Genomic DNA, 26,809 nt, shown 5'->3' with positions numbered 1-26,809 from the left:
ACCATTTTTTAAGGTTTTATTGAATTTGTTACAATACTGCTTCTGTTTGGCTTTTCAGCCACAAGGCACGTGGGATCCTAGCTCCCTGACAAGGGATTGAACCCACAACCCCCATGTTGGAAGGTGAAATCTTAACCAATGGACCGTCAGGGAAGCCCCATTAAATTTTTACTGGAGTATAGTTGATTTACAGTGTTGTGTTATTTTCAGGTGTACAGCTAAGTGAATCAGTTATACATATATATATATATATATATATATATATATATATCTCCATTCTTTTTCAGATTCTTTTCCCATATAGGGTATTACAGAATATTGAGTATAGTTCCCTGTGCTATACAGTAGGTCCTTGTTAGTCATCTATTTTATATATAGTAGTGTATATGTGTTAATCCCAATCTCCTAATTTATCACTTCCCCCACATTTCCCTTTGGTAACCATAAATTTCATTTCACGATCTGTGAGTCCATTTCTGTTTTGTAAGTAAGTTCATTAGTATCATTTTTTATTAGATTCCACATATAAGTGATATCATATGATATTTGTCTTTCTCTGTCTTGCTTAAAATTAAAAATTTTTAAAAATTAAAAAGTAAGTACAAATAAGTACTTACTTACTTATTTGTTTTCTCTGGATATATCCCCAGGATTGCTAGATCATATGGTAGTTCTATATTTAGTTTTTTAAGAAATCGTCATACTGTTCTCCATAGTGGCTGCACCAATTTACATTTCCACCAGTAGTGTAGGAGAGTCCCTTTTTCTCCACACCCTCTCCAGCATTTACACTTTGTAGATTTTTTGATGATGGCCATTCTGACCAGTGTGAGGTGATACCTCATTGTAGTTTTTTTTTTTTTTTTTGGTGGTATGCGGGCCTCTCACTGTTGTGGCCTCTCCCATTGTGGAGCACAGGCTCCGCGGCCATGGCTCACAGGCCCAGCTGCTCCGCGGCATGTGGGATCTTCCTGGACCGGGGCATGAACCCGTGTCCCTTGCATTGGCAGGCGGACTCTCAACCACTGTGCCACCAGGGAAGCCCTCATTGTAGTTTTGATTTGCATTTCTCTAATAATTAGTGAAGTTGAGCATCTTTCATGTGCTTTTTGGCCATCTGCCTGTCTTCTTTGGAGAAATGTCTACTTACATCTTCTGCCCATTTTTTGATTGGGTTGTTTGTTTTTTTGATATTGAACTGCCTGAGCTGTTTGTATATTTTGGAGATTAATCCCTTGTCAGTTGCTTCATTTGCAAATATTTTCTCCCATTCTGTGGGTTGTCTTTTTGTTTTGTTTATGGTTTCCTTTGCTGTGCAAAATCTTTTCAGTTAAAATTAGGTTCCATTTGTTTATTTTTATTTTTGTTTTTATTTTCATTAAAACACTAGTATTTTTAAAGTATTACATTATTTTCTAATTTCCATCCAGCCAATAAAAGATGTTTCTTTCCTTTCATTTATGGGATTTCTCTGTGATTAAAGTTAGACGGGGTGTGTGTGTGTGTGTGTGTGTGTGTGTGTGTGTGTGTGTGTTTTGCTTGGTTGGTTTTTGTTTTAGTGCTTTTTTGAACTTGTAAGGAAACGCAGTGACTGTGAAAATTTTTGGAACTGAAGGGATAAGGGATTCTTGTTAGGTTCCTGGGATTTTACTGAATTGATCCTCCTGCCAGTGGAGGTCTTACGCATTCACTCTTCACGACAGTTAGCAACACAAATAGTGAGAAAGAGAGTAGTTACAAGAGGAGAAAATAAAATAGGACAGTGGCTAAATTTAGGGTTGGGCGTAAGAGGAGGTGAGCCTCCCACTCACAGAGGCAGGTAGTAAATGAGAGTGAAGGTTTTGGCTGGGCAAGGGAGTCAAGGCTCAGATGAGCTCAGCAGGAAGTCAGGAAGAGAGGATCTGAATACCCGCATCCCAACATGAGATGAAATTGTAAATATGTGTGTTCACTACAAAGCAGCTCAGAGTAGAGACAAAGGATGAAAGAGGTCTGGACAACCTCATAAATCCACAGTAGGATCAAGTCAGATAGTCAAAACACAAAGAACAAAGGCATTTATTTTGCATACAATGAAAACATTAATTGTAAATTCCCTTATATTTTCTTTAACAGAAGTGGTCTAGTTTGAAAGAATTTATAGCTCTCTCCTGAACAGCAGAGTTGAATTTTTTACTCTTTTCCAAGTAAAATTCTGTTGGGCCTCTAATAACAATGATTAAAGTTAAAAGATATTTAAGCACTCTAATTGAAAGTCATTTATTCACCCAGAGGCCAAGTATAATACTGGGGGGCAGAATATTTGATTCCCCTCCCAGCCCTACCAATGTATGCTGCTTCATAATAGTGCAGATGAATTGATATGTCTTGCAGCAAAAAAAAAAAAAAAAAAAAAAAATTATTCTGTTTCCACGGTAACATAACTCTCAGCTGCATTTCTTCAGTGGTGAAGGACAACTGTTCTGTCTACTGTATGTGGGTTTGAAAGAATGATTAGGATTGGAGAAGGGCCTGAGCCAAGACCAGCTCAGGTAATTTCCCTTCTGGCTGCCTGTCACAAAATCACCAGAATCCTCTGAAATAAATCTAACTATCGTGTGCTTCTTTTTCAAAATTCTACAACCCAAGACTTTCTGCATTGGCATCCCCCCAGAATAATTGCCATACAAAAGGAGGGGGAAAAAGTGCACCTTTTAAATGCCCTTAGTTCCCTCCTTTAAAAACAGCTTCCAGGGATATTGAACACATTTTATGTCCTGGCATCTAATGTAAACTGTCACTAATATAAACATATATATGTTCCTCTTCTTGGCCCACCTCTTCTTTACTTGCAGACCCTCATGTCCATCCCCAAGGTGGACCATACCAAATGATAGGCTTCTATATTATTCTGACCCAACTACAAGGTGAACTTCCCCTACAGGTAATTAAGCCGGAGTGAAACCAACAATATCCAAGAGATCTCCCTGCAGTAGGCCTTGTTTAGGAAAATGGCATAAAAGGTAGTGAAGTAATTATAGTCTTTATTTTGTTCAGCCTTATTTGATAACCATTTAATGAGTGACTATTATGCACTGAGTACTTTGGTAAGTACTTCAGACACAAAGAATAAACACTTCCCTCAGGTGACTTATGGAGGCCAGTAAGGGAGAGAGAAGAGTAAATTCTCATTTCCCATGCTGTGTGAAGAGTATGACAGTAGCTATAAAACACAGAGGGTGATCCATTCTGCTCTTGAGAAACTTTGAGCTATTTCCATAACAGTCTGCCCTTGAAATAGGAGTTATGAGTGAGTGCAAAAGCACAGAGATGCATGGAGGGAGCAGGTTCTGCTCAAAAACTGCAAGTGGTCTCGGATAGCTGGCTGCTTCTGAGGTCTCAGAAGAGGCTATATAGGTGAGTAGGGGCCAGATCATGAAAAACCTTGTGTATAATTAAGAAGCTGGAACTTTAGCCTGAATCTGATGGAGAAGCGCTGATGGATTTTAGGCAGCAGATTAATATGATTAGATTGTATTTTAGAAAGTTTACTCTGGGGTTAATCAGATGAATGATGGAATTTGGGGGAGGAGTTAGGGAGACTGGAAAAGAGAAACCAGTTGAAAGGCTTCTATAATAATGTAAGAAATAAATAATGAGGGCTAAAACAGAAGGTTATGGCAGTCAAGAGAGAGTACTCTAAAATCAACTGCCTGGTTTCAGATTTTGGTTTTACCATTTACTGTTGTGACATTTGGGAAAATTACCTGATTTCCCTTTTCCTTAAGTTCTTCATCCAAAATATGGAATAATCATAATGGTAGGGTTGTTTGAAGATTAAATGAGTTAAAATATGTAATGTAGTTATATCAGAAGGTGGCATGTGCAAATTCTCATTAGATGTTAGTTTTAACCACTAAAGCAAAAGCAGGGAGGATGGAGAAGAGAGAGAAAAAAATAAGGACATTGAACATGTGAAAGATGAAGAGGATAACTCCAGGCATATCTCAGGAATTCAGTTTCAGTAAACATGTGGATAGACAATGAGGGCAAAATAGAGTGTTTTAGTGGGAAGACAATGAGTTTAATTTTATATGTACTGAGTTTGTCACCCATAGTATATTCAAGTGGAGGGCCCTTCATGAAATTGGATATATGAGTCTGGGATTCAGAAAAAAAAAAAAAAGATCTGGAAGAGAGATGTAGGTATGTAAAACCTGAGTAGTAGAAACCATGAATTTGATATGGTCATGCAAGAAAGTCCATGGAGTGAGAAGAGAAGAGGGCATGAGGACCAAATGCTGGGAATACTAACACTGAGGGGAGCCTAGAAGAAAAAGAGTCTGCAGAAAAGTTTGAGAAGTTACAGCCAGAGAGAAAGGAGAAAAACTAGGGTGGGTGTCAGCAAAGCCAAGGATAAAATAATGAGAAATACTGCAGAGAGAGTGAACAAGTTTGTGAGTGACAGAGCCTGTTATTGTCCCCCAGTATCAGTACTCCCCCTTTTCAATAACGATGAATTTGGGGCTGTCCCAAATAAAAACTACATTTCCCAGCCTCTCTTGTAATAGTAGTGGCCATGCAATTAAAGTCCACCAATGGGATATATGGAGAAGTGTCCTATGACGATATCCAGGAAATTTCTTTATGACATAGCTAGCTCATCCTTTACCCCTTCTTCTCCATACTTTCCTTTGTTCTGCTACCTGGAACTTGAATACTACCTTGTCCATGAAGGTAAGGCTGAGTGGAGCTGTGAGCCAGAAGAAGCCTATATCCCAGAGGACTTTGTGGAGCAGAGTTGCCATTCAGGCCTAAAATACATGCCTTTATTTACTTATTTATTTTTTAAATGCAAAAGCTATTTATTGAAAACCACAACAATAGAACAGAATAATTTCTAGCTAAAGGAAAGGGAAAAAAGCAAACATGCCTGTTCTTAAGTATTAAATCATCATGAGTTATTTATGTTGCTTTTCTTTTTTTTTAAATTTTATTGAAGTATAGTTGATTTACAATGTTGTATTTAATTTCTGTTGTACAGCAAAGTGACTCAGTTATACATATATATTCTTTTTCATATTTTTTTCCATTATGGTTTATCACAGGATATTGAATATAGTTCCCTGTGCTATACAGTAGGACCTTGTTGTTTACCCATCCTGTATATAATAGTTTTCATTTGCTAATCCCAAAGCCTTTAGACTTTTACATAATAGAGAAATAAATATCTATATTATTTAAGGTAGTAAAGTTTTGTTTTGTTTCCTGTTTCTCCCAGCTGGACTTTATTCTAATCAATACAGTTTTTCTCTTCTCCTGTAAAAAATGACTATATATTTTGAGAGACACTAGTTGAAGGCCCTCCTCTTTACCATAAAATTTTATTAAAAAATTCTATGAAAATATTAAATGAGCTGTTGCATATGAAGAGTGTTACGAACTGAATGTTTATTTCCCCCATAAAATTCATATGTTGAAGCCTTAACCCCAAATGTGATGGTACTTGGAGGTGGAGACTAGGGATGTAATGGACAACATGATAAATATAATTAACATTGTTGTATGTTATATATAAAAGTTGTTAAAAAAGTCCTGTCAGGAATAAAGACGCAGACATAGAGAACGGACTTGAGGACACGGGGAGGTGGAAGTGTAAGCTGGGATGAAGTGAGAGAGTGGCATGGACATATATACACTACCAAATGTAAAACAGATAGCTAGTGCTAAGCAGCCGCATAGCACAGGGAGATCAACTCTGTGCTTTGTGACCACCTAGAGAGGTGGGATAGGGAAGATGGGAGGGAGCTGCAAGAGGGAGGAAATATGGGGTTATATGTATATGTATAGCTGATTCACTTTGTTATATAGCAGAAACTAACACATCATTGTAACGTAATTATACGCCAATAAAGATGTTAAAAAAAAAGTCCTGAGTTCTCATCACAAGGAAAAGTTTTTTTCTATTTCTTTAATTTTATATTTATATAAGATGATGGATGTTCTCTAAACCTATTGTGATACTTCACGATGTATGTAAATCAAATCAGTATGCAGTACACTTTAAACTTATATAGTGCTATATGCCAATTATGTCTCAATAAAACTGGAAGAAAATATTCTCAAGCATCAATTATGATCTAAGATATATCCCAAAGAAACTTCTGTAGTTCTAAGTAAAACTTGATTGTCAAGACAGAGCATTCAGAATACAGAGAAGGGGGTGCGATGACTCTGAGGACAGAGGGTAGGTATGACCCACTCCCGGGAAAGAGGGTCTGAGATCTGGGCAGTGAGCCTCTGGCTGTCACTTCCCTGAGTGAGTGAATATGCCATCCTCAAATGAAAGAGCTTTCCTGGCAGCTTTCACCCAGACTGACTAGGAGAGCTCCCCGTGGTCTGCCTCTCCTCCTTGGATGGGAGCCCAGCCTTCTTGGATGGGACTAAACAAGGCAGCAGCTCAGCCAGCCAAAATGCCAGATCATGTACATGTTTTCTTCCTTTCATTCTTAGCCTCCTTCTGTTCTCCAGGGGAGGGCAAAATGAGGAGGGATGTGAGAAGAAAGAGGTAGGAAGAGTAAATGCTGCTTACAGAAGCCACTATCCTTTGCCTTCAGTCTCATTTAGTTCCTGCCTCACTTGGGGATAACACTGGCTACTAAGGGATACTCAAGGGACCCTGGTTAGGGTTATGAAATTCAAACCAAACCCAGGTGCCAAGTGGAACATGCTGCCATGGGATTAAAACAAGCATATTCCTTGAGTATCAATTTTATGAAGATATTTGAAGAAAAATTATTTTCATGTGAAAAAATAGAATGGAAAATTTACGTGAATTCTTAAGACAAAACAAGACTACAAATTATTTCATGCCTGTGGCTGGGGCTTTGGGTCAGAACTCCACGTTCCCTGAGGCTCATGATATTTCTCTTTTGGCTTCAGGAATCTTTCGGTAAAAATTTTTCAGACGCACTACAGTAAGATAAATTCAGAAAAATGTGTTCATTGGATTTGACATTTCTGAGGTCTCTGGTGACATGCTAACAGCAATTTCAGAGAAGTGGTTTTAGGAGGGAATGCTGTGAGACCAATAAGGGTAGCTCGACCATAAAAAAAAGTGAGAGAGAGAAAGGAAGGGAGCCAGAGTGAACTGTGGGGTCCTGTCCCATGACCACTGCTGTGTCTAGTGCCAGGGAGGAAAAAGTCATAATTGTGGTGGGTTGTCTCAAAGGAGAGGCTATTCTATCACTCAGGCACTACCCACCCAGCACATTGGGAGTAGCGGGTGGCCTGGCAGCTGGGCAGGACAAACTGGGGAGCATTAGTGGGTGGTAGAGATGGACAGTGTAGAATACATAATAAGACCTGTATTTGGAGGAGCTGGGGTCCCCTTCTGTGTCCAGAATTAGTGATGCTATTTGGAGAAAATCAGGCTCTTACCTTTTTCGTCTGAACAATGAGGTGGTTGGATTGGGTGCTCTTTAAATACTAGTCAGGTGCCAACATTCAAGAATAAAGCTGTTTATCTTGATGATAACTCATGGTCTTTTCAGGAACATTTTTGAGTTCCTGGATACTTTAACTTCAGGTGGGAATCTTTATAACAACCAGCACATTAAGGAAGCATTGGGGGCTTCCCAGGGGCTTCCCTGGTGGCACAGTGGTTGGGAACCCGCCTGCCAATGCAGGGGACATGGGTTCGAGCCCTGGTCTGGGAAGATCCCACATGCCGCGGAGTGGCTAGGCCCGTGTGCCACAACTACTGAGCCTGCGCTCTGGAGCCCACAAGCCACAACTACTGAGCCCGTGTGCCACAACTACTGAAGCCCGTGCTCCATAACAAGAGAAGCCACCACAATGAGAAACCCACACACCGCAAAGAAGAGTGGACCCTGCTCGCTGCAACTAGAGAAAGCCCGCGCACAGCAACCGACCCAATGCAACCAAAAATAAATAATAAATTAATAAAAAAAGAAAGCATTGGTTCTCTGAGAGTTGAAAGTTAAAAGATTTCCACTGGCTAGATTGGAAAAAGGTACAATAACTTTTCCCTCCTGAAGATTTACAACGCTGAGGACCCTGTTCTTAGACCAACTCATGACACCCCATTTATCGACCTTAGTAAGTATCTCTCTTAAGAATGCTTGCCTCTAACAGTTGCTCTACACTACCTACCAGCCTCTGGAAGTGACACGGGAAAAACCACAGGCAGACCTGGTAACAAGAACAAGGACAATTTCTGCGTTCCCTCGGCATGCCAGCCAGTGTCCTGGGTGCCTATCACTGTCTCTGTCATTCATTTCATTCATTCAGGAAGTACTTATTGAGGACACTGCTCTAGATGCTGGTGATACAACAGTAACAAAACAGACAAGAATACCCCCCTGCCATTGGAGCTTGTGTCTTAGAGGTGTACACCCTCTGTCTCACCCTTCTGCCATGGAGGGCTGGCCACCCCACTGGAAAAATGAACAAATGAATCTGCCTTCTGTTGCCAGTTGCTTATCCATTCTTCCATCTTCCAAACTAATACAATTTGGACCAGCAATGCACTCAGTTAAAACTACTGACCTTTCTCCCAATATCTGGCAGTTAGAGGTGGTCAAATGTGTGTATGTGTGTGTGTGTGTGTGTGTGTGTGTGAGAGAGAGAGAGAGAGAGAGAGAGAGCAAGAGAGAGCGAGAGAGAGAAATGGAATAATGTGTGTGTAAAATGATATCATGAGATATAGGTAGAAGTCACTGGGAAAGATTTCTATTCCCCCAAAATGAAAAAAGCCTCAGGAGGAGGTGGTTTTGCTCTCACTACCAGCAGGAAGCACGCTTGGCAGTGGACTAACCATCTTGAGGCCATGAAGCCAAACCCCACAAGTTAAGTACTAGGAAGGAAGAAGCTGGAAGGAACCAGTAAGCAGCTGTCTCAGTCCTGGACTATTGAGTGATGGATTTCTTGTTATGTGAGAGAAAAAGTCTTCTTTTGGTTAAGTCCTTTTGGTGAAGTTCCTATTCCAGGCAGGCAAGGGCAATCCTCACGGATCCAAGTGACCTGCCCCAGCCACGGAGGTAGCGGTGACAGAGCCAGTGTTAGGGCACAGATCGGTCTCCCTCCAAAGGCCGAGTTCTTGCTGGGCTCTTGTGCACCCTGAAGTTCTGCACTCCTGCTAACCACTTCTCCTTCTGGCTTCCTAGCAATTGGGAAAATGTTCAGGGAGTCACAGGACTCTTACACTCACAAGATTTCTTTCTTTCTTTTTATTTCTGGTCTTTATGTGTATTCTGTGCAGTAGCTGACTTTTCACAGCTCCATTCAAATCTGACTGCACAGCTCAACCACTGACCCCGAGGAGCCAGCTCCACATGCTAGAACTTCACTTTCTCCTCAGAGAACAGCACTATAGAACTTGTTACTAAGCCACCCTGGTTTTCTTTTTATCACAAGAAATAAGTCCTAGGAGTGCTGGGACCCAACTTGACCTCTCTCAGGAGACTGGAGGTCCAACCTTCAAATTGTATCCTGGTGACTTTCTTCTGCTGATTTTTCCTTTCCTGTGTGGATTTGTGTATACTTGACCTTGAACCCCTCACCTTTTTTTCTATCATGTTTTCTAAAGCTGACAGCTTTCCTGTTACTGCCAATATTTGGAATAAAATGCCCTGACCTTTCACTGCTGTGTCTGAGTCTCCCTCATGCTGGCCTCACACATTCCAGTGAGCAGGTGTGAAGCTCCCACCTGCCCTCGATGGTCAGGATGAAGGAGGCCAAGCCAATCTGTGTCCTGTGTAAAACACACACACACACACACACACACACACACACGTGTGTACAATATAACAATACTAGAACAGTGATTCAGGTGAGCTACTTTGTGGCATCTCCCACATGGCATAATTGTCAGTGACTAATCTGTTTTCACAAAATCACCGCTAAAGGCACAGATTCCTGCTTCAGGGACATACAAGAGACACTGCTTTAGGAGAACAAAGGACTGCCACAAAACAACAGTGCATCACCCACTCCACCTTCAAGCAACAGAAAGCTCTAAATTGTCTTTGTCTCCAAGGATAAACTCACCCTGAGGAAAAAGCATGTGAGAAACTAATTTCTGTACCTTAAGCTTCTTTCTGTTCTGGTTCTTTTCACGGTGTGTGTGAGGTAAGCAGGTAAAGTAGACTTAAACATATTCATAACTCAGTCTTTTTTAAATACTTTGAGATGTAACATTGTTACAGATGCATAGAGGAGGACACAAGCCCCATTTTAGTTCTCTATCACTATGTGACAAACCACCCTAGGGCTTCCCTGGTGGTGCGGTGGTTGAGAGTCCGCCTGCCAATGCAGGGGACACGGGTTCGTGCCCCTGTCCGGGAAGATCCCACATGCCACGGAGCAGCTGGGCCCGTGAACCATGGCCGCTGAGCCTGCGCGTCCGGAGCCTGTGCTCCGCAACGGGAGAGGCCACAACAGTGAGAGGTCCGCATACCACAAAAAACAAAACAACAACAACAACACAAAAAAACACCCTAAAATTTAGTGCCTTGTAACAACAAGCATTTTGATTTTCTCTCATGATTCGGTGGGTTGGCTGGTATCACCTCAGTGGTTCTGCTCTGCTTGATGTTTGCTGGGGCTGCAGTCATTCAGGGCTTAACTGGCTGAATGGTCTAAGATAGCTCATTCCCTAGTCTGGTACCTTGGAAGGGACAGCTAGAAGGCTAGCTCAGCTCGTAGGCTGGGACAGAGGGACCACTTTCTCACTAGGTGGTCTCAGGTCTAATCTCTTTCCACGTGATATTCCAGCAGAGTAGCTGGATTTCTTAGATGGCAGGCTCCCCAAATCAAAAAAGTAGAAATGTCCGGCTTTCTTAAGGCTTAGGCCCAGTCACTGGCACAGTGTTTCTTCCACTACATTGTATTATTTGGTGAGTGCCAGGGCCAGTCCAGAGTCATTATGGGACTAGGCTACATGGCAGCATGAATACCAGGAGGCAGGGTCCACTGAGGGCTGTCTACTGGAATTGCTGTTCACTTTGTCAAACGTGGAGATGATACTTGATATCTCAAATCACCCTCCATAAGAGAAAACATGTCACCATATTAGGTAGATGAATCATCAAGATGCACACATATTGGGAACACCTAGAAACCACACACGTCCGTGAACCTGATTTGTTTGAAAAACATGATCAGGACCTCTAAAAAAATTCACGTTATTCAATGATTACATACATAAGAAATCAACATTTGATAATGGATGGGTACATTTAATATTATCAGGATAATAAGTTAGTAATACCATGTGTTGGATACTAAGGGTGGGCACTGGCTATCATTATTTATACATGATTTTATTTAATCTTCATAAACGCTCTGTGGGGTAGGTATTATTGCCTCAGATTTCAAGATGAGGAACTGAAGTTCAGTGAGGCTTTGTAACTTGCCTAAGATCACACATTTAACAACCGATGAGCCAGGATGTAAACTAAATCAACCTGAGACTGAAGCCTGTGTGTTCTTAAACTCCTCTACACTGTCATCTTACTTGTTTTGTCCTTTCTCACTATTTGATTGTTACAAAATGATCTTCAGTTTAAGTGGAAACAAGAGCCACTTCTCACACTCCCATCCCTAAAGACTTAGAACCCATTTCCTATCTAGGCAGCCTGCCTAAATCAAGATTTTAAAATCCAGTTTCTATCTTGGCATGATAGTCTAGACAATTCCCCAGAGCTCTCAGACATATGCCTCTGTGCTTAAACTTGAGCCTCGACCAAACCCCAAGGATTTTATTGAGTAAAATTCTCCTCCTGGCTGATCTAGGTATCAGGAAAGTTTCCCCATTGGCACTAGAACTGTGAATCACAAACTCATTCGTGCCATCTAAGGACAAAAAATGGAACACCTGTGCTTTTCATTTTATGGCAACATGATTTTGGCAATCTTACCCCAAATCAGTTTACCTTATGAAATGTAAGATGAAAGATTTAGTGATGGAAATTGCCAGTGAACTCCATTGATACGGCTACCCTGTATGGGTCATGGATATACCTCCTTGTCACTATGCTCCAGCCATGGTGAATTGCTCTCTTTTATGAGTTTCCCACACTCTCCTGTCTTGAGGCCTCCGTGCCATTTGTCATTTGAGAAGCCTTTTGCTCAAATCTCCACCTTTTTAAATCTTTCAAGTTCAAGTTCAAAAGTCACCTTCCAAATCAAGTTTTTCTTCATCATCTGAGTTGAAGTAATTAATCTCTTCTCTGTGAATCTGTATTAGTTAGCTATTGCTACAGAAAAAAAAATACCCCCCTCCAAAAAAACCTTAAAGGCTTAATACAACACTGTTTATTTGTTCCATTTGCTCACGATTCTCCAGGTTGATAATTTGAGTAGAGCACAGCTGGGATGGCTTGTCTCCATGTGGTGTTAAAGGGGTTTTATTGATACATTTGTAGCCTGTAGCATGAGGCCAGCTGGCTGAGGAGGGCCTTACTCGTGTGTCCAAGGCCTTGACTGTGTTGTTTGGGATGACTGGGTAGTTTGAGCCTTCTCTCTCCCTGAGCAGAGAGTGGCTGTCACAAGGCTATTGTAGAACATCATTTTGCCACATTTTGTTAGTCAAAGCAAGTCATGAGGCTAAGCCAGATATAAAGGGTAGGGAAATTAAAATATGCCTCCAACTTTTTCAAATATGGCCTTACTGGCTTAATTTTTTCCATAAATTTTCTACAGTCTTCCTCAATATTGCAATTTATAATTAGAAACTTGAAATTGTGAGCATCTTCGATTGCGTTTTCTCTACAAGCCATAATAATTAAAATGTTTTAGATTAATTTTTGCTTATAAGAAAGTTGCAAAAATAGCACCAATAGTTTCCAGATATCCCTCACTCGTCTTCCCCAGTGTTAACATCTTACATCACCATAGTACAATTGTCAGCAAAAGGAAATGAACTTGCTGTAATACTATTAACTAAACTGAACACCTTGCTTGGATTTTGACACTAATATTCTTTTACTATTCTAGAATCTACTCAGGCTCCCACTTGCATTTATTTGTTACTCCTCCTTAGTCTTTTGCAGTGGTTAAGAGTTCCTCAGTCTTACCTTGTCTTTAATGACCTTGGCATTTTAGAACAGTGTTGGTCAGTTATTTTGCTGAGTGTCCCTCACTTGAGTTTGCTGTTGTCTAAGGTTTACTCATGACTGGACACAAGTGCACGTATTTTGCACAAAAGTACCACAGATATGATGTGTCCCCCTCAGTGCATTGTATCACAAGGTTCTTGATGTGAATGTGTGTTATTTCCTGATACTGCTGATCTTGATAACTCACTTGGTTAAGGTAGGCTTTGCCTGGTTTCTCACTGAAATGTTACCATCTTTCCCTTTGAAGTTAATACTTACTTAGGAGACACTTTGAAACTATGAAAATAAATTTCTCCTCAAACTTTCATCCACTAAATCTAGCATTGATCAGTGGATTTTTCTTTAACAATTATGATTATATTGTTTACCTAATGGTAATTTTCTATTTTCTTCTATATTTATTCATTGAAATTTACTGTAAGGAAGAGCTTTCCTTTCTCCTCATTTATTTATATCTGTATGGACTCTATTTTATTCTATGGGTTAAAATCCAATACTAGCATTATTTATTTGGCTGCTCAAATATATAAACCATAATACTTTTAATCGTGAAAATACTCTCCTCCTAGGACAGAGACACCTAATAAGCTCAGAGAAAATTCTACTAAATGGAAGATATTAAAATTCTGATTATATATCTCTCTATATTAAAATGTATAAATATTTGAGCTTAAATATTTTCAAAGCTATTGTCTTCTTGCCTTCATTTTGATTTTTCCTTTCTTTTACAAAATAAAGCTCATCAGGGCTTCCCTGGTGGCGCAGTAGTTGGGAGTCCGCCTGCCGATGCGGGGGACGCGGGTTCGTGTCCCGGTCTGGGGGGGATCCTGCATGCTGCGGAGCGGCTGGGCCCGTGGGCCATGGCCGCTGGGCCTGCGTGTCCGGAGCCTGTGCTCCACGGCAGGGGATGCCACGGCAGTGAGAGGCCCGCATACGGCAAAAAAACAAAACAAAACAAAAAACACAACTCATCAAATAAGTTGTTTCTATTTATAAAGTTTTTTTTTTTTTTTTTTTTTTTTTGCGGTACGTGGGCCTCTCACTGTTGTGGCCTTTCCCATTGTGGAGCACAGGCTCCGGACATGCAGGCCCAACGGCCATGGCTCACGGGCCTAGCCGCTCCACGGCACGTGGGATATTCCCGGATCGGGGCACGAACCCATGTCCCCCACATCAGCAGGCGGACTCTCAACCGCTGCGCCACCAGGGAAGCCCTCTATTTATGATTTTGGAATATTTTTCCAAATATAGATATTGTAAAATCTGGTACAGGATATAACTTTATCCTATTAAACAGGAGCTCTGTCTAAAGCTTCTTTACATAAGTCAAGTCTTCCAAAATACAATTTAAAAATTTCAAAATTAAATCTTTTACACAATATGAACTCTCATTGTTTAATTTTTTTTAGCTAATTCCTTGTTTTCATAGGGATAAATTTCAGTGTCTTCCCATCTGCAGTTTTGTTTTCAATAACTGCAATTATAAAGACTAAAAAGCTGAAGTTACTTTTCTGTTTGTTGAATATCTTAACTAAAGACTTCTAGCTGATTCTGAGCAAAATACAATTTCTAAAAGCTGATTAGTGACCAACACCAAAAAAAGTGTACATATCCTCTAAATATTATATACAGTTCACTCTAATTTTTGTATATGTAAAACTATGTGTGAATTTTGACTGCATTTGAATTAATAGAATATCATGGCATATTACATATGCACCACAATCAATCCCAAGCACATTTCTGCTCCATAGATTTCTTACTTTAGTAAAAGCATTCTTTTACTGTGATGCTCCACCAAAATATGTATTTATATTATAATTTGCATTCCTAAATTTAATTTTTAAAGTTATAGTAGCATTTACAATACAGTCAGAAAATTCACCTTTGACACCATAAACTTCCAAAAGCTTTTCTTTGATTCTGTGAATTGGATTAAACATTTTGAATCAGAATTGGAATTAATTGATTTTCTGTTTAATTCATCTGCTCACACTATTATAAAACTGTCATAATTTAACTGTTTGCAAAATCTTCTGCTAATGGTATCAACTCATTAATAGCCATTGCTCACAGGCCCAAGGAAACTTGGAATTAAAAATGAGAGAAGTTAAGTTAGGATAACTGTCATTTGACACAAATGAAGCCATGCTGCATGGAGTGATATGTACTTGGGCTTAAAGGTATAGGTCAGATTTCAACAAGTAGGTTCGGGTTGGGAAGAAGGTTCCAAGTGGAAGTAGCAGCATGAACAAAACCATGGACAGCAAATGCCAAATGCCAAGTACAATCGGTCCTCCATATCCACAGGTTTCTGATCCATGGATTCAACCAACCTCAGATAGAAAATATTCAGAAAAAAACCCAGAAAGTTCCAAAAAGCAAAACTTGAATTTTCAGGCACCAGCAACTATTTATATAGCATTTACATTGTGTTAGGTATTATAAGTAATCTATAGATGATTTAAAGTATATGGGAGGTTTGCATAGATTATATGCAAATACTGCACCATTTTATATAAGGGGCTTGAGTATCCGAGGATTTTGGTATCCAAGAAGGTCCTAGAACCAATCCCTGTGGATACAGAGGGACTACTGTATGTTTTAAAATAATGAGCATGGTTTTTTAAGAATAATGACTAACTTTGGATGTAGATGTTGCTACTTCTTCTGCAGATTTCTGTCTTTTGACTATCTTATGGGTCAATGACAGCATTAATGACCCCCTTGTGAATGGTATTTTCTGTGTTATATGTTGACCATCAACTTTCTTGAGAAATAAAAAATAAATACTTAATTTTTATTAAATGTGCATACATTAAACCCTTACTTTTGAAAGGGTTTATAGCAAAATAAGATAAGCATAACCAGACAATAAAAAGGTGATAGATTTATATCATACAATAAATAACCAAACTGCTGTAGCAACAGCATCCACATACTCTGTAGCAGGACAGTTCAGCCTCCACTTCCCACACATATTTCACTTGCACTTAATCTTTAATTCCCTACATGTCCCACTAAACCTATTGACTGTCACCCTTGTGGCTTCCTGCCTCCCACTGGTCATGGCATGGGCCACCCAGCATGGGTCATGACATAACTAGCTGCTGTACTGTGGACAGAGGATTTGTAGCATCAAATACATCTCCCACCACCATCAAAACAGGAAGCAGCTAGCTGTTGCTAGTTGCTCATGCCCAAAGTCATCATTTTATCAGCCAGTACCCTGTATGCCATACTTCTAAGGAAGATGTAAGTACTGTTGAGACTAGAAAGGTCGGAAAAGGAGAAATGGGCTCTCTTTCAGAGGTTACCATGTGAGAACTCTGGCAAATGCACCTGCCTTTTACTCTCTGCTAAGAGAGGCCATGTCAGAAATTGAAGTACGATATAGAGGTCTTACCGAATCTCTTGTGATGCAACTATTAATAATGATCCTCCTCTAAAAAGGAAAAAATCCAGGACAAATGCTAAACTGGACTGAATGCTTGAATAGGCTAAAACCAGAATGTTCTAGGCAAATCAGGCTACGTGACTCCTTAAACCTGGAATTGCTTTTGACTCCAGCAAATACAACCAACCCCTACATTTTGTTTGTGCTTTTTCCCACATTTCTCTTGAGTCTGACCCCGTTTTCTATTCTCACTTTATCCACCTTAGCCTAGATGCTTGTTACCACATGGCTAAATTATCTATAATAATATATTTACTCATTTTCTCCTTCCACCCATTCTCTTCATACCTACCATAGTTTCCTTTCTCCAAAAACTTTTGTGTCTCATTACATCCTTGCTGAAAAATGTTTTAATGGCTCCTCATTACCTGCAGAGTAATTTCCAAACTTGGATTCCAAGTATGGTCTCTCCCTATTCTATATTTACAGATTCATTTCTCATTCCTCCCTTACATGAGTCCTTCACTCCAGCTTGACTTGGTCACTCACCATTTCCTAAACGCTTGGCACTTCCTGTCCATGGTTTTGTTCACGCTGTTACTTCTACTTAGTCTTCCCAATCTGGACTTCACTTGCTGAAATCTGACCTATACTTTAAGCCCAAGTAACATCTTTAAGAATTCTTCTCTGATTCCCCATCTAGAAGTAGTCTCTTTATCCCCTGAAGTTCTGCAGTAGTGTAGAAAATACTCTGATCATGTATTAAACAAGTGTATTCAATTCAAGGGGCTATTTGCAAACTTTTGGAGGAAACGTGATCTCTTTCATCTTTTAATCCCTAGTAATGTCACACAACACCTTAATTATTGCACACGCTGCTGCTTGATAACTATTCATTGAGTGAATAAATAAATGAATGGCCAATGAATCCACCCTAGAGTGATAATGAAGAGTCCTTCCTTTAGAAATTATTTTTGCAATTTTTTGGAAACTATATAAGTCAGCTTGGGCTATCATAACAAAATAACATAGATTGAGTGGCTTAAGCAACAGACCTTTATTTCTCACAATTCTGGAGACTGGGAACTCCAAGATCAAGGTGCCAGCAGATTCAGTTCCTGGTGAGGACTTCCTTCCTGGCTTGCAGACAGCTGCCTTCCTGAGTCCTTACATGGTGGAGAGGGAACTCTGGTATCTCTTTCTCTCTTTATACGGACACTAATTCCATCATGGATCAACCCCCTCATGACTTCATCTAAATATAAAGTACCTCCCTAAGGTCTCACCTCCTAATACCATCATGTCAGGTGTTAGAGCTTTAACATATGAATTTGAGGGGAACACAAACATTTAGTACATAATCACAAGAAATGACTGAATTTAAACCTGTCAGTGGGAGAAACTTTTTGAGTGGGCTGGCCTTTGGGCATGTAAAATACTACAAATAGCCAGGTTGTTTCACCTTTGTATAAGATCAGCTTTGCTTATTAAACTTTGGGTCTTCCTTAAGTATGAAACAAAATCAATTTCATGCCATTTTTATACTCTGATTCCCATTAACAAACAAAGACATAATGAGGGTGAATAAAGATATAAGGTGTAAATGTGTGTTTGTGTCTCTGTGTGCATCTCAAAGAAAGGATCCACATCAAACCGATAACAGTGGTTACTTAAGGGGATGTTAGTCACATTGGAGGGGTGAATTACACTGTGTACTCCAGAACTGTTTTAATATTTTGTAATGAGCATATATTGAGTATTATGTGTGAAATAGAAAAATGATTACAACACGTTTTAAAGAATTCTTAGCCTCCATGGCACTGTGTCTGTGATATCTTGGTTGCGGCAGCTGCCTTCAAGTTCACAACACAGTATTCCCTTTGAAGGTCCTAAGAATCATCGCACATACTGCTGCTTAATAGCTATTCACTGGGTGAATAAATAAATAAATGGCCAATGAATGGAGAAAATAGAGAGAACAAAAATTTGACCCAACACTTTTCCAGTAATTTCTTTATATTTTCTTCAAAATCTTATCAGAGTGAGAAAATAATCTATGACTGTCTAGAAACATATTTGGAAAGCAAATAATACAGAGAAAAAAGGAAAAGCATGGAAAAAGTAGTTGTTAAGTGTTTGAATGATTGTATAAACTTCCCATGCAAAAAAATTACAATCCAAAAATCAATGGATTCCTAATCATAAGACGAATAAGAGACATTGTGGCGGGCTTTCCTGGTGGCACAGTGGTTGAGAGTCCGCCTGCCGATGCAGGGGACACGGGTTCGTGTCCTGGTCCAGGAAGATCCCATATGTTGCGGAGCAGCTGGGCCCATGAGCCATGGCCACTGAGCCTGTGCGTCCGGAGCCTGTGCTCCGCAACGGGAGAGGCCACAACAGTGAGAGGCCCACATAGCGCAAAAACAAAAAAAAAGAGACGTGACTAAAATCAGTAAAGTTATTAAAGTATTTAAATGTTTAATTCTTTAAGAAACAAGTAAGTATTAGCCATGAAAGCAAATGAGAGAACATCTGGAAGGCAAAGAGGTTGAAAGATTGGAAATTAAAAAGCAAATGGTGTGCTTAGTGTACTGAGGGACTTCAGCAAATGGATATAAACTCATCCGAAAATAAATATAGAATTTGTATAATTACAATGAGCCTGAAGATGGGTTTAGCATTTATATATATCCTGGGAAGCTTGGTGAGTCAGAAACATAAAACCAAAGCAACAGGAGGCCATTAAAATATTATTTCCTGTCACATTGGAGAACTCGAGAAGAGAATAAACATACCGATTACTTGCATGGCCGGTTCCACATCTGTCGTGGCCTCTTCCAACAATGACAGCAGCTTGGCTGATATCTCATGCACCGATTCAATGTTGCTAAACAAGCTATCCATGTCCAGCTGATCAATCTGAAGAAACACAAACACTGAACACCAGCTGATGGAGAGAGATGCACAGTATTTAGGATGTTTTCTCCTGCTAAACCGTAAGCGTTTTATATGCTAGCCCATGCTGTTTCCATCAACCATTTCTGTAAACATTCTTATTCGGGATTTCCAGAGGAAATGTGCAGTTTTTCATGCAAGAAGTTGGATGGTGCATCTGTTGTTACCTCCCTCTTTTTCTTTATTTTGACTAAGTTTTTTTTTTTTGTTTTTTTTTGTTTTTTGCGGTACGCGGGCCTCTCACTGTTGTGGCCTCTCCCGTTGCGGAGCACAGGCTCCGGACGCGCAGGCTCAGCAGCCATGGCTCATGGACCCAGCCACTCCGTGGCATGTGGGATCCTCCCGGACCGGGGCACGAACCCGTGTCCCCTGTATCAGCAGGCGGATTCCCAACCACTGCGCCACCAGGAAAACCCTATTTTGACTAAGTTTTAATGAGTTGAGTGTACATCTGCATATTCCTGTAAAAACCACAGTGTGAAGATTTGGGTTCCCTAATCGGTATTTTATTAACTGCCCTCTATGAGGGTATGTACTAGTGCATATGCATTTAGAATGCCTTACTGCTTATACAGCAGAAGTCAGAACTTACTCTATGTAAGTGACTATTTTCAAAGCTGTTTTAAAACCACAGATGTTCTTAAAGTGATGACAAGTAGATTTGCTGAGTATTTTCCTGCTTTTTTTTTTCTGAAAGAAATGTGAATGGAAATCTTCACCAAATGTATTCTACTAATTAAAGATACATCATATTTGATAACTTGATGCATACCCTCAAAAACCAGTGTAATCATTCCTAGATCTTATAGCTGGTGTTTATAATAACTTATTCATTCATCCATCCTTTCACTAAATAATTCCTGAAGTCCTTCTACATACCAAGAATTGTAGTAGAGACCAAACTCTGTCACAGGCATTGGATGATTCGTAGAGGGTTGGCCAATGATCCTAAGCCATCCAAGAAGAGTATGATGAGCTATGTGCCCAGATTTTGCTGGATCTTACTCAGAATCTTTCTCCTGAGTTTAAGTCAGATCTCCTTTCATAATCAAACAGTGTCTAGTGGGTCATGAACAGCTTGGTCCAGGCTCCACTGGGTTGCCACAGGGAATAGGAGCAGGTGCCTTTTATTCATGACTTATTGTGCATGAGGTCCTAGGTGGGTAACCAAATCATCAATAATCGTCATGCAGAAGCTTCAGAGATGAAAAGCAGAGTTACTGGTCCAAAACGAGGTTGGCAAAATTAAGGGTGAGAGAGAGACAGGGAGTTCAGCTAAAGATCAGAAAAAAGGAGCCAAGAAATTAAGGGAAGTTGGGCACAAGGTATATAGGATAAGAGACAGACCTGGAAGAAATCTGGAGATGAAGGCCAACAACTGCAGCTTCTTTTATTAGGCTCTCAGCTAGGTCTATTTAGGAGTGGGGGAGTGTCGTGGTCCGATTGAGGGTTGGAAAAGAATTTCCACACATAAGGCAAAATGTAAAGAAGATAGAATTTATTAGAGGGAAAGGTCGCTGCTGGAACAGCAGGCTGACTTCCTAGTAGTCTGGGAGAGTCCAGACCAAACGTGTGCTATTGGTCACTTTTTATAGCCAGAAAACAAAAGAATGGTCCGAGGTGAAATTTTCAACTGATTGGTCGAGGCACATATACCTTCCTTCTATAGGGTTGGAGTGGGACAGGACATATGCCTTTTCTTATTTGGGACAGGTCCCATTGCCCAGGTGGGCGTCGCCCATGTGGGAGCAGGGATTTCATAGCCATTGCAACATGGTGAGGAGGGCGATTAGGAGTCCGGTAGGGGGTGTGACGCTGAAACTTTTTCAGGGAGGGTCGTCCTTTGTCCTTGAAGCACCATTGACCTTGAAGCACCACAGGGCGGAGGCAGGCTCATTATTTTTTTTATCCTGCCCTTTTTTGACATTGACCCTATTCTTGACGTTGTTCCCCATACTGGACATGGCTATTATTTTGATCGGGGTGTTCTGTTATTCAACATGGAAGCAATACGTCACATTGTACCTTATTTAAAATTTTGTGACTGTGTCAGCTGTTTCCTATGCAATATAGTCTGGCTGGATATATGTCCTTCAACCATCTTGGGAAATTCCTCACCTTCCTGTCATCAGTCTGGTTCTCAAGAAAACTCCAAGCCTCATTTGTAATCAAATGCTGTGTGATTGTATGTAGTGGGTTTATTTATAGGACTGCACAACTTTTTTGTTCAGTTTTTAAAATGTATTCTGAAATTATCTATATAGTCATACTTCATTAGTAATAATGAAACATTATTAGCTCTTAAGGTCTTTAACCCAGTATCTCACAGAATGTTTCTTTGTTAAGCACTCATTCTAACAGGACAGGGCACACATGGCTCTTCTGCCTAAAATCTATGGATTGTCAAGACTTCTAATTTCTGTGTTAGTAAGTATGTTTAGTATTATAGATACAAAATATCTAAAAGGCAGATAACAGTTATATGGCTCTTTTTGTTTATCATAATTTTAAATGGCTCAAACGCCACATATCTCTGAGCACCACTGATTTAACACATTATTTTCTTTACGTATTGGGTATTAATTAAATCACAAAGGCATAACTTTGCATAGTGCAAAATACGTTTTACAAAAGTTTTGTATGAGTCAAATTTTTCTAGATTGATTTATTTTAGATGTGCTAGTTTAATAATTTTTAAAATCATATTTTGAAACGAATCCTTCTAAAGTATAAAATTTCATCCCTAATTTACTTGCTTTGTAAGCAAGTAGTTCATATAGTATGCCCTATTATTATTTCATTTTGTTGTGGAATCTTCATTCTGAGGAACTTAAAGTGCTTCATATTTATTATATCATATACAATTCCATCTTCTCTGTAAAACATGAACCAGTTTGAAGATAGGGAAACTCATGCAGAGTGAAGAGAGGTACCATGCCCAGAATTATGAAGTTCAAAACAGAGGTGGAGCTGGAAACTGACCGTTTAGTCCTATGTCATAGTCCATTACCAGCAATAACTAATAATAGAATACTTTGCCATCTTTGTTTGGACTTTTTAATTTGTTCCTGAGTTTTTCACTAGGTGGTCAGTTCTACAATTTATTTCTCAAGGTCAGAATACTGTATATTTGTCTAATTTATATTTTAAATTCATTTAGCAAGGATCTAATTCTGTATTCTATCTATAATCTTAGCACAATGCAACAAATACTAAATAACAAAAACATAGGCTTTGATTTCTTTTCTTTCTGAAGGACAGAAAGGATTAAAACACCAGTTGGCCTGGTTTCAATCACCCGTATCACCACAGGCGCATGGGGATTCTGTGAATCATGAAATGAATTCACATTTAGTCACTGATATGCCAAGGAACAAATGTCTCAACCAAATAAGATTTTAAAACTGGTAGATGATTTTCTAACTATTGATGTAAATTCAAGGAAGCATTTACATACATTTATTAATTATTTACTAGAAATGGGCAATACTCAGCTTAGGTTGAGTTATATTTTATTTTATTTTATTTTATTTTTTTTTTAATTAATTAATTAATTAATTTATTTTTGGCTGTGTTGGCTCTTCATTTCTGTGCGAGGGCTTTCTCTAGCTGTGGCAAGCGGGGGCCACTCCTCATCGCGGTGCGCGGGCCTCTCACTGTCGCGGCCTCTCTTGTTGCGGAGCACAGGCTCCAGACGCGCAGGCTCAGTAGTTGTGGCTCACGGGCCTAGTTGCTCCGCGGCATGTGGGATCTTCCCAGACCAGGGCTCGAACCCGTGTCCCTTGCATTAGCAGGCAGATTCTCAACCACTGCGCCACCAGGGAAGCCCCGAGTTATATTTTAAATGAAAATAAATTCATTTTTTTTTGTAAAAAGATTTCTTTTAAGTATACATTATTCTAAGCAAAGTCAATATATAATAATTTGAAAGTACAAAACAGAAAAATTAAAGGTCAGTATTTTGGGTGACAATTTAATTCTTTGCTTCACAAAAGTATTCACAGGATATACTTTAAATAGCAAGTTCCCATTGCATTTAAATAATTGCTGATCTTACAGTTGTATGTATACAAAACTCCCAAGGCACAAATGTCTAAGTAAAAGAAAAAACACCTATAAAATTTTATCAATTCAGAGACTGTACTCATTGGTATCGAATTACTCTGTTACCACCAGCACCTTATACTCACTGTTTTCAAAAGCTTTCATTGCATTTTCCTGTATTCACATCCCAGCCCAAGCTCTTCCCTTTGCTTACAAATGCTTTGCCCCCAAATAACTTAAAACATTCTACCCATCTGAAATGGAATATGGTAATGGTAGTATCTGTCCAGTAGTTTTGCCCATCTTTCTGTGCTTTCTGTTGCTTTTTTTGGGAGAAGACACAGCTCCCCAGCTCTACCTGATCTGGTGGAATTGTCACTCATGGTGCCTGACCCCTCCCTCCTCCCTCCAGTGGTGGGCATGTGACCTGCTGGCCACAGCAATTGGCCTAGGAGGACAGGTGCCAAAACATAGCAAATGAGAAGCTTCACTGATTTTTTAAAATGGTTGTTGGGAAACAAAAGGGCCTTTACATACAAAAATATGTAAATTTCTGTCTCCAGCAGTCATCTTTCTGGAGAGCTTGACTGTAATAAAGCCAACACAGAAAGGGAAGCTAAGTCTGACATTGTCATGTGAGCTCCTGGGTCTACCTTGCCTAAAGCAAGACATCCTTATTACAGAAGGTAATAAACAGCCTTTTCTTTTTTTTTTAAACCATAATGTATTTTATTTTATTTTATTTTATTTTATAGATCTTTATTGGAGTATAACTGCTTCACAATACTGTGCTAGCCTCTGTCTCACAGCAAAGTGAATCAGCCACATGTACACATAAATCCCCATATCCCCTCCCCCTTGAGCCTCCCTCTCACCTTCCCTATCCCACTCCTCTAGGTCCTCGCAAAGCACCGCGCTGATCTCCCTGTGATATGCAGCTGCTTACCACTAGCTATCTATTTTACATTTGGTAGTGTATATATGTCAATGCTACTCCCACTTCGCCCCAGCTTCCCCCTCCCCTCTGTGTCCTCAAGTTCATTCTCTATGTCTACATATTTATTCCTGCCCTGCCACTAGGTTCTTCAGTACCTTTTTTTTTTTTAGATTCTATATATATGTGTGAGCATACAGTATTCATTTTTCTCCTTCTGACTTACTTCACTCTGTATGACAAACTCTAGGTCCATCCACCTCACTACAAATAACTCCATTTCATTTCCTTTTATGGCTGAGTAATATTGTATTGTATATATGTGCCACATCTTCTTTATCCATTCATCTGTTGGTGAACACTTAGGTTGCTTCCATGACCTGGCTACTGTAAATAGTGCTGCAATGAACATTGTGGTACATGTCTCTTTTTGGATTATGGTTTTCTCAGGGTATATGCCCAGTAGTGGGATTGCTGGGTCATATGCTGGTTCTATTTTTAGTTTTTTAAGGAACCTCTATACTGTTCTCCATAGTGCTTGTATCAATTTACATTCCCACCAACAGTGCAGGAGGGTTCCCTTTTCACCACACCCTTTCTAGCATTTATTGTTTCTAGATTTTTTGATAATGGCCATTCTGACCGGTGTGAGTTGATACCTCATTGTAGTTTTGATTTGCATTTCTCTAATAATTAGTGATGTTGAGCATCTCTTCATGTGCCTCTTGGCCCTCTGTAAGTCTTCTTTTTTTTTTTTTAACAATTTTATTGGAGTATAACTGTTTTACAACGCTGTGTTAGTTTCTGCTTCATAACAAAGTGAATCAGCTCTACATATACATATATCCCCATATCTCCTCTCTCTTGCATCTCCCTCCACCCTCCCTATCCCACTCCTCTAGGTGGTCATAAAGCACTGAGCTGATCTCACTGTGCTGTGTGGATGTTTCCCACTAGCTATCTATTTTACATTTTGTAGTGTATATATGTCCATGCTACTCTCTCACTTTGTCTCAGCTTATCCTTCCCCCTCCCTGTGTCCTCAAGTCCATTCTGTACGTCTGCGTCTTTATTCCTGTCCTGCCCCTAGGTTCTACAGAACCATTGTTTTTTTTTAGATTCCATATATATGTGTTAGCATATGGTATTTGTTTTTCTCTCTCTGACTTACTTCACTCTGTATGACTGTCGCTAGGTCCATCCACCTCACTACAAATAACTCAATTTCATTTCTTTATACGGCTGGGTAATATTCCATTGTATATATGTGCCACATCTTCTTTATCCATTCATCTGTGTATGGACACTTAGGTTGCTTCCATGTCCTGGCTATTGTAAATAGAACTGCAGTGAACATTGTGGAACATGACTCTCTTTGAATTATGGTTTTCTCAGTGTATATGTCCAGTAGTGGCATTGCTGGGTCGTATGGTAATTCTATTTGTAGATTTTTAAGGAACCTCCATACTGTTCTCCATATCGACTGTATCAATTTACATTCCCACTAAAAGGGTAGGAGGGTTCCCTTTTCTCCACACCCTCTCCAGCATTTATTGTATATAGATTTTTTGATGATAGCCATTCTGACTGGTGTGAGGTGATACCTCATTGTGGTTTTGATTTGCATTTCTCAAATGATTAGTGATGTTGAGCATCCTTTCATGTGTTTGTTGGCAATCTGTATATCTTCTTTGGAAAAATGTCTATCTAGGTCTTTTGGATTGGGTTGTTTGTTTTTTTCATATTGAGCTGCATGAGCTGCTTATAAATTTTTGAGATTAATCCTTTGTCAGTTGCTTCATTTGCAAATATTTTCTCCCATTCTGAGGGTTGTCTTTTTGTCTGCTTTATGGTTTCCTTTGCTGTGCAAAAGCTTTGAAGTTTCATTAGGTCCCATTTGTTTATTTTTGATTTTATTTCCATTTCTCTAGGAGGTGGGTCAAAAAGGATCTTGCTTTTATTTATGTCATAGACTGTTCTGCCTACAGTTTCCTCTAAGAGTTTTATAGTGTCTGGCCTTACATTTAGGTCTTTAATCCATTTTGAGCTTATTTTTGTGTATGGTGTTAGGAAGTGTTCTAATTTCATTCTTTTACATGTAGCTGTCCAGTTTTCCCAGCACCACTTATTGAAGAGGCTGTCTTTTCTCCAATGTATATTCTTACCTCCTTTATCAAAAATAAGGTGACCGTATGTGTGTGGGTTTATCTCTGGGATTCCTGTCCTGTTCCACTGATCTATGTTCCTGTTTTTGTGCCAGTACCATGCTGTCTTGTTTACTGTAACTTTGTAGTATAGTCTGAAGTCAGGGAGCCGGATTCCTCCAGCTCTGTTTTTCTTTCTCAAGATGTCCTTGGC

At 39.6% G+C, this 26,809-nt stretch overlaps 1 protein-coding gene across 1 annotated transcript in view; it reads right to left on the bottom strand.

Annotated features, from left to right (window-relative positions):
* Positions 1-26,809, bottom strand: part of ARHGEF38 (Rho guanine nucleotide exchange factor 38) — a 159,308-nt gene that overhangs the window by 59,349 nt on the left and 73,150 nt on the right. Inside the window, exon 3 of the mRNA XM_060088333.1 lies at positions 19,314-19,437. Within this exon, the coding sequence (XP_059944316.1) occupies positions 19,314-19,437 (124 nt within the window). The remainder of the gene's footprint in view (positions 1-19,313; positions 19,438-26,809) is intronic.

The sequence above is a fragment of the Mesoplodon densirostris genome, chromosome 1 (assembly GCF_025265405.1).
Source record: "Mesoplodon densirostris isolate mMesDen1 chromosome 1, mMesDen1 primary haplotype, whole genome shotgun sequence".
NCBI classification, from domain to species: domain Eukaryota; kingdom Metazoa; phylum Chordata; class Mammalia; order Artiodactyla; family Ziphiidae; genus Mesoplodon; species Mesoplodon densirostris.
Note: the sequence above shows the minus strand (reverse complement) of the source record. Positions and strands in the feature narration are given on the sequence as shown.